Here is a 16,535-nt window from a genome sequence, read left to right as displayed (position 1 = left end):
GGAATTCTATGAGCTGATTAAAAAATCAACTGGTTGATTTAAATTTAGAGTTTTACTATACATGGCAATAAAGAACTGATCATTCGCGCAGCAGTTCCCTTCAGTGTCACTGTGCCTTGACTATATGACAGGGTGTGCTTTACTGAGACCTGCTCAAGCACCGCCAGCAGTTTCTCAGATAATGTCAGCTCTATAAATATATAAGGTGCTTTGGAAGTTTCCATGTCAGCGCTCCATTGTCCTGTGTCCTGCATGTGTGTGTGAGATGGCAGGAGTAAGACAGGGAGCTGCATGGGGGGTAATAAATAGGACCATTAGAGGAATATGATAGTGATACCAGTGTGGAATGTAACTATAACTACAGCTACTCAAGTAGTGTACTTAATTACAAATTTTAGGTATTTTATTTGAGTGTATTCATATTATCCAACTTTAAACTTCTGCTGTGATACATTTCATTTGATAGCTTTAGTTACTGGTTATTTGCAGATTTAGAATATTGATTAGATACACAGTGTTGGCAAGGTTACTTTTGAAATGTAGGTTACAGATTACTAGTTACACTGTTAAAAATGTAATTATTAATGTAACTATTGATGATTACTTCATCAAAGTAATGTAAATCATTACATTTATTACTTTTCTTGTGTGACTAATTGGGGTTACATTAACGACCCCTCAATAAAAACTTTTGGAAAAAAATATAAACATTCATACTATAAACTGATGCAGTAAAGGCACTGATTGGTGCATAAAAATTCCCCAGAATGCAGGATATTAAGTGTCTGATGCTCCAAATTTAATGGTGGAGGTATTGGGGGTCCTCCACCAGCGGTTTGGGGGACCCCCCCTTTTATATGTGTCTACCCAATTGTTGAAACAAAGCCCTTGTTAACGGCATTTTCACTGCTGGTAGCTTCACACTGTACAGTAATGTCGGAGCTCTTATTTGATGTCAGAGGGAAAATGTTGTTTCCAGCACTGAAAGGTGTTCTTGTCTAATCACATGGCTCACCACTTTGGCATAGTCGGCTGCTTGCAAGCCTGGCACTCTGGTTGCTTACAGCAATGCACATTGATTTGATTGGCAGACAAGAAGCTGTGCAAATTCAGACAAGAGAACCAGTGAAAAACAATGCTCAAAATTTGAGAACACACTGTCAAATGAACAGAGCTTCCTGTATGCAGAGACAGCTCTTTGTAAGACATGAGGATGTTGCTATCATATTTGTCTAATATTTGTCCAAAAATATATTTTTGGTGTGTGTCATTTTGATTTTTTTAATTTCATTTTTTTATGTGCTTTGTTGTATTTTCAGTAGCCTTGTGTAACATCTTGGCCAATGGACTACAGATGAAAAATAACCTTTTGGCTTATTCTGCCATTTTTATACCATGTGTTTTTATTAATTTGCACTGTCCCTTCTTAAATAAACTAACTAAACTAAACTAAGCTAAACTAAACTGTACTGAACTAAGAAGGCATTCCTGTATGGTGGAAAGATATAGAGCAACAAAATGCTTTTAATTGAAAAGAATATATTTGGACGTAACCCCTTTGTAATCACCAATGTTTTGATTAGTTGCCTGACTGTAACTGGATTACATATTGTTTTTGGTAAATGTAACTGATTACAATGTCATTTATTTTGTAATTGTATTATGTAACTACATTACATAGGCCTATATGTTAATAGTTACTCCCCAGCACTGTTGAAACAAAGTATAATCAACAAATGCATTACAATATATTATTATAAGTTAAACTACCCCGTAGTATATAAAATACTTAAAATTGGCTCTCCTTTTACCACCTAAAATGTTGAAGTGATCTGCACATCAATCTTTCGATGCTTATAATCCAATAATAAAATATATATTAGGCTACTGATGCCAATACCCTTGTCCTGTAATACTGTAAGTAAGATTTTGAATGCAGAATTTCTGCTTGTAAGAATATTTTACACAGTGGTAAGCTACTGCTACTTTAACTAAAGTAAAAGTACAATGTAGGCTACAATAATTAATACTGACTTTGATGAACTTTACCCCCTATATTTTATCCTGGCAGTGTTTGAAGGCTTTGAAACGCCATTTTGAGTATCATTTTGACATTAATAAAGAGACAGGAAGTGTAACTGATCAGTGGACAGCTTACGTGAAGTAACCGGAAGTAACGCGTCAACCTTCGTGAGGCACTGCATTGGCTGAGCCATAGAAACCGGAATGAGTCCATAGCAACGGACCCACAACGTAACAGTTATCTTCACAAATCTAGACTAAAGTTACTATCAAGTTAGGGCTTTAACACAGTTCTTGTAGCAATAAAGGTAGTCACTACTATAAAAGCTTACTTGTAACCGCAGATCCTCTTCTTTATAAAATGGAAGACAAAAAACAATCAACTCGTCCCAAGCGTATTTTCATCAACGACGTCGACAGGTATTCCTCCAAACACATCGCCAAGGTAGCTAACGTTAGCATAATTAAGTAGCCAATATTACATGTATTTTTAAATGTAAAATGGCTAGTTTTAAAGTATATTTTCTGACCATCTTCACAGTTTTTATCGACATCATGCGTAGCCGGAAATGGTTCTGAAGAAGCCGAAGAAGAGCAGACCTCCTCAAAAGGTGAACCTGCTTTCCAGATAGTGGGAACTGTGTCTCCCTCCACCAAAGAAGAAGAGGAAAGCTCTCTGTTTGAGCAGTACATGGTGAGTCAGGCTTTACATAAGAGGTATAACTGTCATTTTTTACTATCGACAGAAATGTGCTGCATATTAATTCCAGGCTTTACTGTCAATACCCACAGGTGGTGGAAAGTAACTGAGTACATCTACTCAAGCACTGTGAAGAACAATTTTGAGATACTTGCACTTTACTTACTTAATTACTATCACCATTTTATGCCACTGCACATTACTACTCCACTTCATGTCAAGAGCAAATGCTGTAACAATTAGCTCCTCTGCAGTTACTAGTTACTCTACAATTAATATATTTTACAATATGATCCACTACTGTAAATTAAAATACCCCAAAGTTAAAATGGGCCTCTCATGTTGACACAGTACCCCAATAAAACACTGCTACAGATTAATGCATCAGTAACAACAATCCAGAGGTTATATAAGATTGTGTTCTGGGCAACAACAATAAACCAATGTCCCATTTGCCAGGTTTCTTAGAGTGCAGTAACCCATTTATTTTCACACGCGCTCACCTTCACACAGGTAAAACATTGTATATCCATACTTCATCTCAGGTAGGTATCAGCTTAACAGTCTCAGAGTCCATGACAGGTAGGTGTCCATTCATCAGTTTCAGTTTTACATGGCGATACGCTGCAAACTCTTCATGCTACATTTAACACCGTCAAAAAACTGTTCGCTTACCCCATCACACACCTGCTGTTCATCACCTGCACCATACCTATATTTCCTGTATTTTCCTGCTCTAGTGCGCCACCCTGTGTACATACAACAAAACTGCATCTCTTTACAGGTAGTCACTATTAGTTAAACATGAATCAAAATAAATAAAAAGAATGTTTTTGTGGCTCCAACACTATGTTGACGGACCAGTGTGTCAAATTTTGTAGAATCTAGAGGTGACGTAGATTGCAACCAACTTCTTATATGTACCAAGCATGTAGGATAACTACGATGGCTGACGCAAAGACATGAAGACACATTTGGCCCCATCTAGAGCAAGTGTTTGGTTTGTCCAACCTGGGCTACTGTAGAACAACATACTGGTCTCTATGGAATAGGATCTGCTGTGTATGTGGATAAAAACGACTAGGTACAGTATAGCTGGAGCTGGAGCAGCAACATGACCCACCCACCTACACATCAGTCCACTATCATCCTCCTTAACCCCCTTGGCCTGAAAGCGGAAGCTCTGAAAAAAAATGCAAAGCTAGTGTTTAGCTAGCTGTGAAGTATTAGCTTAAAAGAGGGGCAGTTAAGGTCAGGGTAAGGGTAATGGTAAAGGTTACATCTCGTTACTTGTGTATGAGTATATGAATATGAGTCACATCTTTATGTATGATGAATTACGAAATGGATTACTGCTATATTTGGCCTCATATTTGTTCATCACAAGTGACGCGTTAGTGGGTTTGTCTTGTAGTGGTGGGCGCAGTTTGTAGGGGCGTGTCATGTATGCTACATATGGAGTGTGTCTGCACCTATACACGTCTCAGTATAGCATAACGAAAAGTAGTAGTAATGAAAGCATAAGGATTCTTATTTCAAGTGATTGTACACTAACAAAAACATAGTTATGAATATTAAACAACATTTCTACCAATAGATGCCCCTAAATCCTACACACTGGACCTTTAAGTACACTTAGCCAATAATACTTAAGTACTCTTACTGTAACTGAGTATTTTATATTGTGGAATTGCTACTTTTACCTACCACCACTGCATACAGGGACTGTAACAACTTTATGTTCAGGATGTATATCTCTGGAAAATACAAATTACAGACCATGTGTAATTGAGAACATACCCTATCTCTTTTGGTAGTCCCCAACTCGAGATGAGCTTCTTGAGCGCCTGCGGGAGTGTGATGTAGTAGTGTACAACATCTCAGAGAGTCCTTCACAACAGCAGGTTGAAGATGCAACATGGGCGATCACAGGTAGGAGAGTAATTAAGCTATACTTTAATGGTGGTGTACTTTTGTCTCTTGTCATTGTCCTCAGTAACCTAACATGTAAGCGTATTGCTGCCTCCTTGTACTTTTTTCCTTCGTTCTCTCCAAACAGCCCTTCATGCCGAGATGGAGAACTTCAAGTCTCGGAAAATGTTCATCTTAGTCTCCAGCGTGATGACATGGGCCATGACCAAGCCGCAGAATCCGGTGAGCCTGTAGGAAAATGTAGGCAAACTTGTGGATAAAACACAGCCAATGTGGTTATAATGTCTCTCTTCAGGAAGAAACAGATGTTCTGCTAACAGAGGAAGAGTTCAGACGAAGAAGGCCGCATCCTAAATTCAGAAGCCACAACAATCTGGAGAAACTTGTGCTGAAACTGGGTAGAGGTGTAAGTACATTACTGGGATGAATAGTTCAACATACTCAAAAAAGGAGCATTTTACACCATCTAATTTTCTGTTCAGTCCCAACAACAGTACGAAATAAATGAAATTAACTTTAAAAGATAGAAAATGCATTTAAACCTTTTGTGTTCTGTTTGATTTGACAATTTTACAGAAAAAGTCCAAGCTCTCTGGTTATGTTGTAGCCTCTGGTCTTCAGTACGGACAGGGAGAAAACCTCTTTCACTACTTTTTCAAGGTAGATATTAATGTGATAATAACTCAGTATATTGTATGTTTGTGTATATACCAATAGCCTAAATTTAAATATCATCTCCTGTGAAATGTCTTTGTATTTCTGCACAGGTGTCCTGGTTGATGCAGTTTCCAAAGGTTCCTCTCTTTGGACAGGGCAAAAATCACATCCCTATGATTCATGTATATGACCTTGGAGGGTGATTTTATTTACTGGACTCCTACATATATACCATCACTTGTTATTTTTAGATTATTACTTCAGGGCTGACCTGTTTTTCTTTTACAGAGTGATCCAAAACATCATTGAACTCAAGCCAAAGTCAAAGTACATTCTTGCTGTCGATGACTCCAAGAACACTTTGGAGGATATTGTGAAGGTAACCTCGTTATAAACACGAATGCAGCAATACGTTCTCTCATCCTCCATGTGTTCCTGATTACTTTATTGAGAACTCTCTGCTGTGGATCATGAAGATAAAATGATAAAAAAAAAAGAAAGAAATGAAGGTGCTAAAAATGATTCAAAATTATGTTTATTCTCTGACTCTTAACCCTACAGATGATAAGCAATACACTTGGGCCAGGACAAATTAACAAAGTACCAGAGCAGGAAGCCATCGCCATGAAGGCTTTTAAGGTACAGTCTGTATTTTTCTTCAAAATTTAAATAAATTATAATCCAGTCTTTTCCCATTTCTGATTTATTAACATATATCCAGTTAATATTGAGTAATAATAACTGTCTCCATGAGTGAGAATTCAACCCAGAGACACTGAAAAAAGTACAGTATTATCAACGCAATTGAATCAGGGCTAGATTTTTTTGTATCTAGGATGACAGCTCAGGCTCAAGACTCACAGTTCTTCCATTTAGTTTTTAGTGAGACCTGGTCACGGTCACAAATATACATTTTACACCTGGGCAAATAAAACAACACACACAGGAATTCATATCTGACTTGTTTCTAGCTTTTGCAGCTCTAGATACAGGATCACAGGGGTGCATATTCTACCAGTAAATATTTAATCTACAACATACTGTGCTGATAACCCTTGATGTTTTCTCTCTCATTTTCAGCCAGAGGAGTTGGATTACCTAAATATCAACCTCCTCCTGGATGCTTTTATCATAAAAGACTCCTTCAGTCTCCGCTGGACGTCTGAAGCTGGGATGGTTGAAAACATGGCGAGCATTGTGGAGGAATACAAAGACACCAGGCAGCTACTTGTGAGTCTGGATTCAATATTACAGTAAAGTCATCCACAACGATACAGACACCTTAATGGGGTATTTGGATCGTAAAAGCTATTTTGATGCCATGATTTCCTTTATTTTCCACTGATGTCCTCAGCCAATTAGAATCTGCCTGGTTGGACCTCCAGCTGTGGGTAAAAGCACCGTTGCAGAGAGGCTCTGCAGTCATTACCAAATAAACCACATCAAGATCAAAGAGATCACTGAGGAAAAGATGGCACACCTGGTGAGTGGGTTAAAAGGACTGTAGAACTATATCATCTTTTTCTCACTGCTGTCGTGTACCTAAAGGAAACGTACCGTACCGCCCTCTTGTGGAAGGTCTTCTCTGCATCTTGAGATTGTTCATGTTCATCTTCCTGCTACAGAAGGAGATAGTGAATGAAGCTGACCCTGAAAGTGTCAGTGAAGACGTCATGGCTGCTGCAAAGAAACAACTGGAAAGCTTTAACAAAAGCATGGAAGCTAATGCAGGTTAGTTACAGAACCACAGCCCTAAAAAAAGAATCACATGCTGATATTCAATGGTGTGGTTTGGATGTTTGACTACAAACTTGAACACTTAAACTGTTGGACACAATGTAATTAGATATTAAAAGTGAGAAAGAGACATGTTATTACATCATAACGTGTCCAGAAACAGGTCTGAAGCAAATGGTGTTTTAACTGTGGCCCTTAATACAGTCGGATTATGCTCAATTTCAGGTTCATACTGGTATTTTGGGTTTCAACTAGGACATGTTTACGTGCTTTAATGCAAAAAAAAAAAAAAAAGTCTTAATCTTCCTCATACTGTCTTTACTGGAACACCTGTATTCACCCTCTGTCTAAGACGCTACGTTTTAGTGCCTGTTTTTTTAGGCCCCCCTCTGAAAAAAAAATAGTCTGCTCTAAATGCTTCTGCATCTTAGCGCCTCCACACCATCACTGCAGCTGGGAAATGACAGTAACAGAGAAAAGCAGCACTTTCTACTGTGACAAATCACCAATTAAAGCTTCTAAACAAGACTGGCCTTGTTCTCTTTCTTTCTTTTTTTTTGCTTTTTGCCTTTACTTGACAGGACAGGCGGGAGAGGGAGAAGTTGACATGCAGCAAAGGTCTGCAGGTTGGAATTGAACCTGCGGCCGCTGCTGTAAAGACTTTTCCTTTGTACATGACACCCACTCTAACTACTGGGCACCACACAATTTCTTCTAGTTCTAGCAGGAATATGATCTGAAATCAGGGAGAAATTGACAACATCAGCAACTAAGTTTACACATTTTCATGATGTTAGCATGTAGCTACATGTAGCAGTGTACGGAATGTAAACACTTACAGTTGTGCGCCTGGAGCAGATGTCACTTCTCTCGAAAGGAGAATAAAACGGAGTTAGTAGTAGTGGTTGGTTTCTCTGCAGTTGGATTACTGATGGGTTGTTGTTGCATAGAGAGGCTGTTAGTGACTCATTTTAGGTTGAAATGACTGTTCTTGTCCATCAGGTCGACTGGCTGACCATCTAGTTCTTGACATTTTGCAAGAAAAGCTGAATTCAAAGCCATGTAGGAACCAGGGATTTGTTCTCGATGGCTTCCCTAAAACCTACGAGCAGGCAAAGCTGATTTTCTCTGGTAAGGATTATACCATTCATTCATTCACTAATTATTGTTTATTAATATCTGTTACACTGACGTGGATGTGATGTTTTTATTATTCAGATGAGGACACAGAGAACCAGGATTCGATGCCAAAAACACCTGTGTACAAAAAGGATATCACTCCAGGTTGTTGATGTACTTTAATTTACCACAAAGGGAGAACACAGGCCATTCAGTTCTTACAGCAGAGCAGGCAGTGGAAATGATACTGGCAATCAAATGTAAAATAACCCACATCCACCTGAAACATTCTTATTGTACTTGCTTTGTGTTTTGCAGAGCATGTTTTTGCCCTCGATGCCACAGATGATTTTCTGACAAAGCGAGTACAGGAGCTTCCGCAGGGTGTGGCAGAGAAGATGCGCTACACCCAGGAGGAGTTTGTCCCTCGCCTGATGAGATACAGAGAGCTCGGTGCTGCTGAGGAAACGCTGCTGGACTTCTTTGATGAGCTTGAGATTCACCCAGAGCACATTGGTACTGTCCTCACAGACACACAGCTCATACTAGACCATAAACAGAATATTTAAAATGATCTCACATGTAGAAAAATGAAACTGTAAGAAGTGAGTTTTGTGCCGATTTGTCTGAGTTACATTTTATATGATGTGACTATGATAGATTCCACCATGTCGTAGACTATTTGTTGTCTTCTTCTAGCTCGAGAGTTTAAAGAAATGAAGATTACACTTCCTGTAAACCCCAGTGCTTCATATTCCAAAGAGCATGCTACTTCTTAGTTTAAAAACAGTTCTGTTTAAAGAAAACATTTAACATATTTGGAAACAAACTTATTTGCTGTCTTGAGGATAGGTTAGATCAGGAGATAGATACCTGTCTTACATTCATGCAGTAAAAAGCTCACTAATAAACACATCATTCTTGGTGGTTGCCTGGCAACTGCTCATCCCAGTAAAACAGGGAAGTGTCCTTTTGACACTCCAGTTTTAAAGAAATTAAAGAAACAAGCTGCAACATGTTAATCAGTGAGCTTTAGAGGGGCTAGTAGATGGATTTTGATATCTTAAGACAAAGCGAGGCTAGTTGTTTCCAGTCTTTATGCTAAGCTAAGCTAAGCTAACCAGCTGCTGGCTCCAGCTCCATTTTTACCACACTGATGTGAGAATGGCTTCTCATCTAACACTTGGAAAGAAAACGATTAAGCAACTTTCACAAACTGTCGATCTGTTCCTTTAAAGGTATACTATGCAGGAATTGTCAGTTGCAGTTTAACAAGTGTGTGCCGTCCAGAGATTCTGAGGGTGTCCTTGCATTTAACCCAAAAAGTATTCCTTTGCGAGTCACTCCACCTTCCTAAATAAGGTTATTCTGTAACGGTCTATGGTTTTGTGGATCTTCAATTGGTTACTGACTTTAAACAACAAGCGTGCTGGCCTGGCTCGCTCTAAATCACCACGACTGTCTCTTACAAAATGCACATATCTAAAAAGAGACTCTGGTCTGTTGAGCCTCGAACATAAGGCAGTCTCCCTCCTCTTAACCTTGGAAGCTGTGGCAACAGAGCCAGCCAGGCACCCTTATCTGGACAGCTGTACTCCCTCCGCCACAACTGGGAGACCAAAGATGGAGTGCGACCTTCCCGTAATGCCCAGGAACTTCCAGAACACCACAAAATAAGAAGAAAATAAGACAACACAGGCGGAGGGCAGAGTGCATATAAATACACCGCCACACACCTCTAGTGGGTCATAAGTGATGATTTAGAGGAATTACTTTGGGTTGAATCTTTACTTTTTTTTTTAGGAAAATCCTGCATAGCATACCTGTTAATAAAGAGGATAAACACATGGTAACCAACATAATGTTCTGTAGACAGCCTTGTATAAATTTCTAGTCCACTTTACAATGGTTCTGTTTCTTCTGTATGACTTGTTCCTCTCCAGAGGTCTCTACAGGTGACTCAGAGTACACACATGTCATGAAGAAGATCACAGAGACTGTGGGGGCTCCCAGGAACTACGGTCTGAGTCCAGAGGAGCAGGAGGAGGAGGACAGAAAGAGAGAAGAAGAGAGGAAGCAGAGAGTGGCTGCAGAGGCTGTGGAGAGGAAACGCAGGAAGGAAGCTGCACTGGCTGAGATGGCTGCTCAGTACGAGGAGTGGGTAAGTGCTGTGTTAGACATTCACAGATGGTAGTCATAAATAACCATGCCACATTGGGTTAATGTGAAGTAACTGTAAATACTAACAGTTTAATTATTTTATTATTTGTTTATTAGCAGAAGAATTTGTCGGAGGTGAAGCGGCAGGAGCACGAGCTGCTGGAAGCTCACTGTCTTCCTCTGAGGAACTACCTGATGAAGTATGTGATGCCCTCGCTCACTGAGGCCATGTTGGAGTGCTGCAAGATCAAACCAGACGACCCCGTCGAGTTTTTGGTATTGACACAGCAGACATACTTATATGTGTGTTTTAAGATAATCCTGCATAGTATATCTTTAAATGATAAATATGAGTGAATTTTTACAGCAGCTGTTTCTGTTTTGTTTTTCAGGCTGACTATCTACTAAGAAACAACCAACAAGACTGACACGGAATTGATCCAGCACATGTTATTGATTTACAGCTTGTGAGGCTGCATTTATTCAACAGTCATTAATATAATAAAAAGATGATTGTAACAGACCTCATAAATTCATTGAAGGTATTTCTGTACAAAACCCCATCAAAATGCTAACATTTTTCTGCAGTGAGTCTTTTGAGTTACAGTGTGTGTAATCCTGGATGATACCACTTTCTGTATGAAGGATTTATAATTGTAACTAATGGCGTCTGCCATGGAGAGTAAATTATTCATTCATGCTTTAGAGATCATATGTAAGCCATTGATAAGAGCAGCTTTTGGGTCAATGAGTCATTAATGTTATCAGCTATCAATTCTACAGTTATACATGTTAATCAAGTCATGAATAAAGGGTCATCAGTTCCTTTTTCTCTTATAAGCTTCAGCAAAAGTGTGTTTGGCATTTTTAATCAAATATAAATGTCAATTAATCATTAATGAAGAGTTTTTTCAGTAATCCATCCTGTCTGTAGCTGTAAATGTTAATAAATAGTCAATAAATGGGTTGTCCAGATGCCCTGCAGCCATTTGCAGAAGGTCAGAGGTCAAACGCTCTATTTGAGGATCTACTTGGTGAACTAAAGAACTAAAAGACACAGTAATAAATGTATTGACTCATTGGAAACCATATGTCAACTAAGCAGGAGTGCAGGAATCTCAACTAGCCACCAAAGCTGAAAATAAAGTGTTGGTTCCTGCACAGTGTGTGTGATATGAAAGCAAAACTATGAGAGTTTCACCCTGTAAAATGGCAGAGTGTGTGCAAAACACTTTAACAGAAAAAAAAAACCTAATATCATCTAATATTAGAAAAAAACTCTCATAAGTATATTAAAGTGCCAAACTGGAACTATGATTTAGCATAACACCGCAAAATACAGTTGAGGTATATTGTGATAGGTTATAACACATAATACACTTCAAACACTAACAACTACATCTCCAATATGAAAAAGATATTAATGTTCCTCTTGGTGTGGGACTTGGCTCGGTGTTTGTTAGGGACGTTTATGTTTCAGCCAGGTTTCCACTCATTACAGCTCTGTCCTCTCACAGCCTCCATCTGGTCTGTGACTCAGCTCCCACTCTGCTGAAGAGTCAGAGTTTACTGGAACAAGCCTGCCGACTCTGGTCTTAATCCAGCAGAGATGTAAACACAACGGACCTTTACTTTGTGCAAAGATCTTTGGTTGAAGGCGAGGCAGTGGAGACAGCTTTCAAACATAGCTTTAGAAATCCACTTTATTCCCACATTTTGTTCTCACTTGTTTTACTGAAAGAAAGCCTGGTGACTCATATAACTCATGTTTATGGCATTTATCTCGAGAAAAGGAAATTCAAGAATTGCATCAGATAAATGTAACTAAGTACATATAAATCTGGGGTATTTGTACTTTACTGGAGGATTATGTTTTCACGCCACTTTATACTTCTGCTGCACCACAGTTCAGATGAAAATATTGTATGTTTTAGTCCATTAAATTTACCTGACAGCTTTAGTTACTTTACAAATTAAGATTTTACATATTAACACATGAAGAGTTTACAACGTGTGATGTCTTGTCCTGGATTAAACTGCGCAATTAAAGCTGAAATTGCTAGTTGATTAATTGATTAGTCATTTGATGGAAAATTAATTAGCAACTATTTTATAAATCCTCATATTTCTATGCAAAAATTGCATGTTTCTAGCTTCTTAAGTGTGACGATTTATTTTAATAATTTTATTAAACAAGCTGTGTGAGGTGTCATTTTTGTTCTGGCAAAGTGTGATGTGGCATTAGTAAATAAATACGTCCCCAACCACTGTTGATTTACTCGTGAAAAAGTTACAGAATGAAACCAAAACTTACATGCCTGAAATATGTACTGGGCAGAAAATAATCAAAATACATTCCTTGCATGTTATGTGAGCCTTTAACTTTCATTTACAAACTACAAGTCTGCTCTTTGAACACAAGGTGGTGCAGTCACTCTATCTAGAAACTTCACAGAGACGAGCTATTGGATTCAAGTGTTTTAATATCTACATGTTTATATTTTTCTCAGTTCCACCCTAAGAAACTAAAGTTCTCATGGTACCATATGCTTTTAAGATGCATTTAATAAATGAGTCTGGCTGTGGAGAAGGCCTTTGTTCTGATATTGTTGTAAAATGTGTCACAAAATAAGAATGTGTTGTTGTGGATATTAAAGTCAAAGCTCTGTCCGCAGTTCGCTTTGTAGTCTGCTTGTGACGGAAAAGCTGTGGAATCCAGCAGCTAATTAGAAGCTGTCTGCAGACTCGCGCGTATGGAAAATAAATCATAACAGAAGCACTTCCTGTCACTCCGTCACTTCATGTACAAAGTCATAATAAAATGGCAAAAATAGTATTTTCCAAGTCGTTAAAGCTGCAAAGCAAAACTATATAATTGTCCCTGTAGCTGTGTGGAGTTCGGCGTATCCATACTTGAGGTTTTTTAATCCATTTTGCAGTAACTTTTCTTAAACATTACATATTCAGACACATCAGTAATAGCTGGTACAGACAGTAGTGATTAAATCCCCTTCACCCAAAAATAATTATTTTACCAGCAATACATGTACAGTGACAAAACATGGAAGATCTGAACCTCTAATTTACTCAGTCAGCTAAAGTATTATCTTGTCAGTATTAATACAAGTATGTCTTCATAATTTACATAAAAGCAGTTTCTTGGTACTTAATTTGGTGAGTATATTATTGTCGTTAAAACTTGCCAAAACCTAACCTACCAAACTTTACGATGCCAAACCATGTTTCTTTTCCTGAACCTCTTTAACTTTACTTTACTAAACCTAACCTACATAACTTTATATTAAGTACAAAACTAGCGATGCCGTTCATGGGGCACTAATTCATTAGATATTGTACGAATTACACGAATGCGAACCACATCATCTGCAAATTTGCAGATGATGTGGTTCTGTTGGCTTCATCACACCATAACCTCCAGCATGCACTGGGGTGTTTTGCAGCCGAGTGTGATGCGGTCAGGATGAGAGTCAACACCTCAAAGTCTGAGGCCATGGTTCTCTGCCAGAAAATGGTGGATTGCTCCCTCCGGATTGGGACTGAGTTACTGCCCCAAACAAGGGAGTTCAAGTATCTTGGGGTCTTGTTCACAAGTGACCGTAGTATGGAGCGTGAGATGGATCGGCGGTTTGGTGCGGCAGCTGCAGTGATGCAGGCACTGCGCTGGATTGTCATGGTGAAGAGGGAGCTTAGTCGGAGGGCAAAGCTTTCAATTTACTGGTCCAACCCTCACCTATGGTCATGAACTCTGGGTAGTGACCAAAAGAATGAGGTCATGGAGCTCGGAGTAGAGCCGCTGCTCCTTCATGCCGGAAGGGGTCAGTTGAGGTGGTTCGGGCATCTGATCAGGATGAGGTGTTCCAGGCATGTCCCACTGGTAGGAGGCCCCGGGGTAGTCCCTGGACATACCGGAGGAATTATACATCTCCTCTGGGCTGGGAACACCTTGGGGTCCCCCAGGAGGAGCTGGAAAGTGTTGCTGGGGAGAGGGACGTCTGGAATACTTTGCTCAGCCTGCTGCCCCCACGACCCAACTTCGGATAAGCGGTTGAGGATAGATGGATGGATAGATGGATGGATGGATGATGCGATCCTTTGTATGAGGATACAGATACAGGCTTTTCATGCACTGTTCGTATGTATACCAATGAAAAGTAATGCACCACAATTCGTATGTAACCCACGTAATCATGAGTCAAGAAATTTTTGTATAAGCCACATATACAAGAAGGCTGTGATCACTTGACCTATGCACTGACAGGCGTAAAGAGATCATATAAAGGCCAAAATTCCGCATAAAAAGTCAGGATGGGGACTTCAATGGGTCACAAGACAAAGGATATTCCCCCAGGACACCATGTTTGGGACTGTGTGAAACCAAATGGAGTTTGGAATTCTTTGCTGTCTTTTCCTAAATCTAACCTACGTAACTTCACATGCCCAAACCTAAAGCTGCCCAACCATGTTTCACTATACTCGCCTAAACCTAACCTACATGACTTTACGTTAAATTCGCAATATGACAACGTCATTCACGGGGCACTGATTTGTTAGATATCATATGAACCGTTGTATGAGGATACAGCTACTGCACTGTAAAAGCTGATTCATAATAAAGCATTGACTGAATTAATAAGAGGTACACAACTGAACAGCTTGCATGTTGATTTAAGTCAACTTACTTTATCAGTCCTCATGGGCATTGGTGGAAAGTAATTAAGTACAGTCATTCAAATACTGCAGTACTAGCACTTGATATGAGTATTTCCAGGACTGTAGTTTTGCTTCTTTTAAGATCTGAATATTTTTTCCACTGCTGCTCATGGGCAAACCCAAATGGTCTTATAAAAGTGACTCAAATGCAGGGCACGTAGACGGGCCAGGAAAGCAAAGTCTGCTGTGTCACTGTTCAAAGCAGGAATCAGCAATGGGTTACAACAAGAACACAAGAGGGCCAAGAGCTGGGGGAACAATAGTTCAAGATAAATAAATATACCAGTGAGCTGCTGAGGGAATTTGGAGCAGATGTGCAGCTTAGTGACAAGGTCAGGTGATTATGAAAGACTAAAGACTACCGCAGGACTGAAAAGAAACGACAGCTTCTAAAATGATGAGGGAGTTAAAAAAACTGGCAAGAGACACTGTAATTTGCAAAAGGGCGAAGGGTCGGCCCAATAAGCCACAATAAAAGTGTTGGCAGTGACACTAGGACAGGCAGAGTGATCTGGCAGAACAAATTAGGACAGACTTCCCCAGCAGGGAGCGGGTCCAGCTCTGTCACTGACATTTAATTTCATATTTATGGGGAGAAATGACGAGATGTCCTGCCAAACACCCACGGTTCCCATAATTCATCGTCTTCAATATGTGTATGTGTCGTTCAGCTTTTTACTGGACCCCAAAGTCTGCAGGCCCCTTCCTCATTTCCAGGATTTTACTGCTGTAAGACGAGGATACTATTCTGCCTACTAAGAGTTATTTTTCCCAGATGCACTAAAGCAGAAGCACTAGAAGCACCAATGCAGTCTAGGAGTCTTTATTTTGGTAGCTGTAGCGAAAGATTTTCTGTTAATAAACTTTATTGCGAATTAAAACCCCATGGTATTAACACGTGTGTTTTGTTGCTTTGTTTAAAACTGACAGGTGACAATTTAAATTGCTGTATCTGAAAACAGAATACTAACATCCTAAAGCTGTAAACTTCTGAAAAGTTCAGAGGAAATGCTGAGAATCCTTTAGCTGAAGCTGTAGTTGCTCTCAGGTCTATTTGGAACACATGAGTCACTCCCGGATGGTCCAGCTGCTTCCTGAGACTTCTCACCTGCTCCAAAGCATGCTGGGAAAAGTCATCTTAATGGACTTAATACGGTGTACTCCTACTGTACTGCTACTACTACCAATGCTACCATTACTGCACCATCTCTCTTACTACTGTCAGTGCTACTACTTTTACCTTACTGCAATTATAATGACAACAGCTGCCACACTGTTATTTTTATTAATACATTTACTAAATATCACAGGTGTGGATTCGAGTCACAGGACCAATGACTTGTGACTTGACTTGCATTTTAGCCTTTTGACTTAAAAATACTTGATACCTTTCCCCAAGCTGATTTGTGACTTTAGAGTTCTAGACATTTTTCCAACATGAGATGAGATAAATACAACAAGACAGGACAGAAACATA

The 16,535-nt window shown here is 39.4% G+C and overlaps 1 protein-coding gene across 2 annotated transcripts; it reads left to right on the top strand.

The window, feature by feature from the left end:
* Positions 1–2,200: 2,200 nt before the first annotated feature.
* Positions 2,201–11,230, top strand: LOC126398345 (adenylate kinase 7-like). Of its 2 annotated transcripts, none has more exons than XM_050057601.1 (18): positions 2,201–2,442; positions 2,564–2,716; positions 4,540–4,654; positions 4,782–4,876; positions 4,950–5,060; positions 5,231–5,314; positions 5,422–5,510; positions 5,600–5,690; positions 5,873–5,950; positions 6,392–6,541; positions 6,666–6,794; positions 6,937–7,042; positions 8,051–8,179; positions 8,267–8,332; positions 8,486–8,683; positions 10,111–10,328; positions 10,445–10,603; positions 10,720–11,230. In XM_050057601.1, exons 2-18 carry the CDS (start codon positions 2,714–2,716, stop codon positions 10,753–10,755), a joined length of 1,857 nt encoding a protein of 618 aa, XP_049913558.1. In that variant the 5' UTR covers positions 2,201–2,442; positions 2,564–2,713; the 3' UTR covers positions 10,756–11,230. The 2 variants fall into 2 exon arrangements, with proteins under 2 accessions (XP_049913558.1, XP_049913557.1); XM_050057600.1 differs by having other exon boundaries at positions 2,201–2,467.
* Positions 11,231–16,535: the final 5,305 nt, after the last annotated feature.

The sequence above is a fragment of the Epinephelus moara genome, chromosome 12 (assembly GCF_006386435.1).
Source record: "Epinephelus moara isolate mb chromosome 12, YSFRI_EMoa_1.0, whole genome shotgun sequence".
Lineage (NCBI taxonomy): Eukaryota > Metazoa > Chordata > Actinopteri > Perciformes > Serranidae > Epinephelus > Epinephelus moara.
This window is presented reverse-complemented; position numbering and strand designations above follow the sequence as displayed.

Bases quoted from the DNA above. Each gene is read 5' to 3' on its own strand.
- LOC126398345 (XM_050057600.1), top strand. From the start codon at position 2,384: ATGGAAGACAAAAAACAATCAACTCGTCCCAAGCGTATTTTCATCAAC. The intron at 4,655-4,781 runs GTAGGAGAGTAA...CTCTCCAAACAG, and splicing joins TGCAACATGGGCGATCACAG to CCCTTCATGCCGAGATGGAG. The intron at 5,511-5,599 runs GTGATTTTATTT...TTTCTTTTACAG, and splicing joins CATGTATATGACCTTGGAGG to AGTGATCCAAAACATCATTG.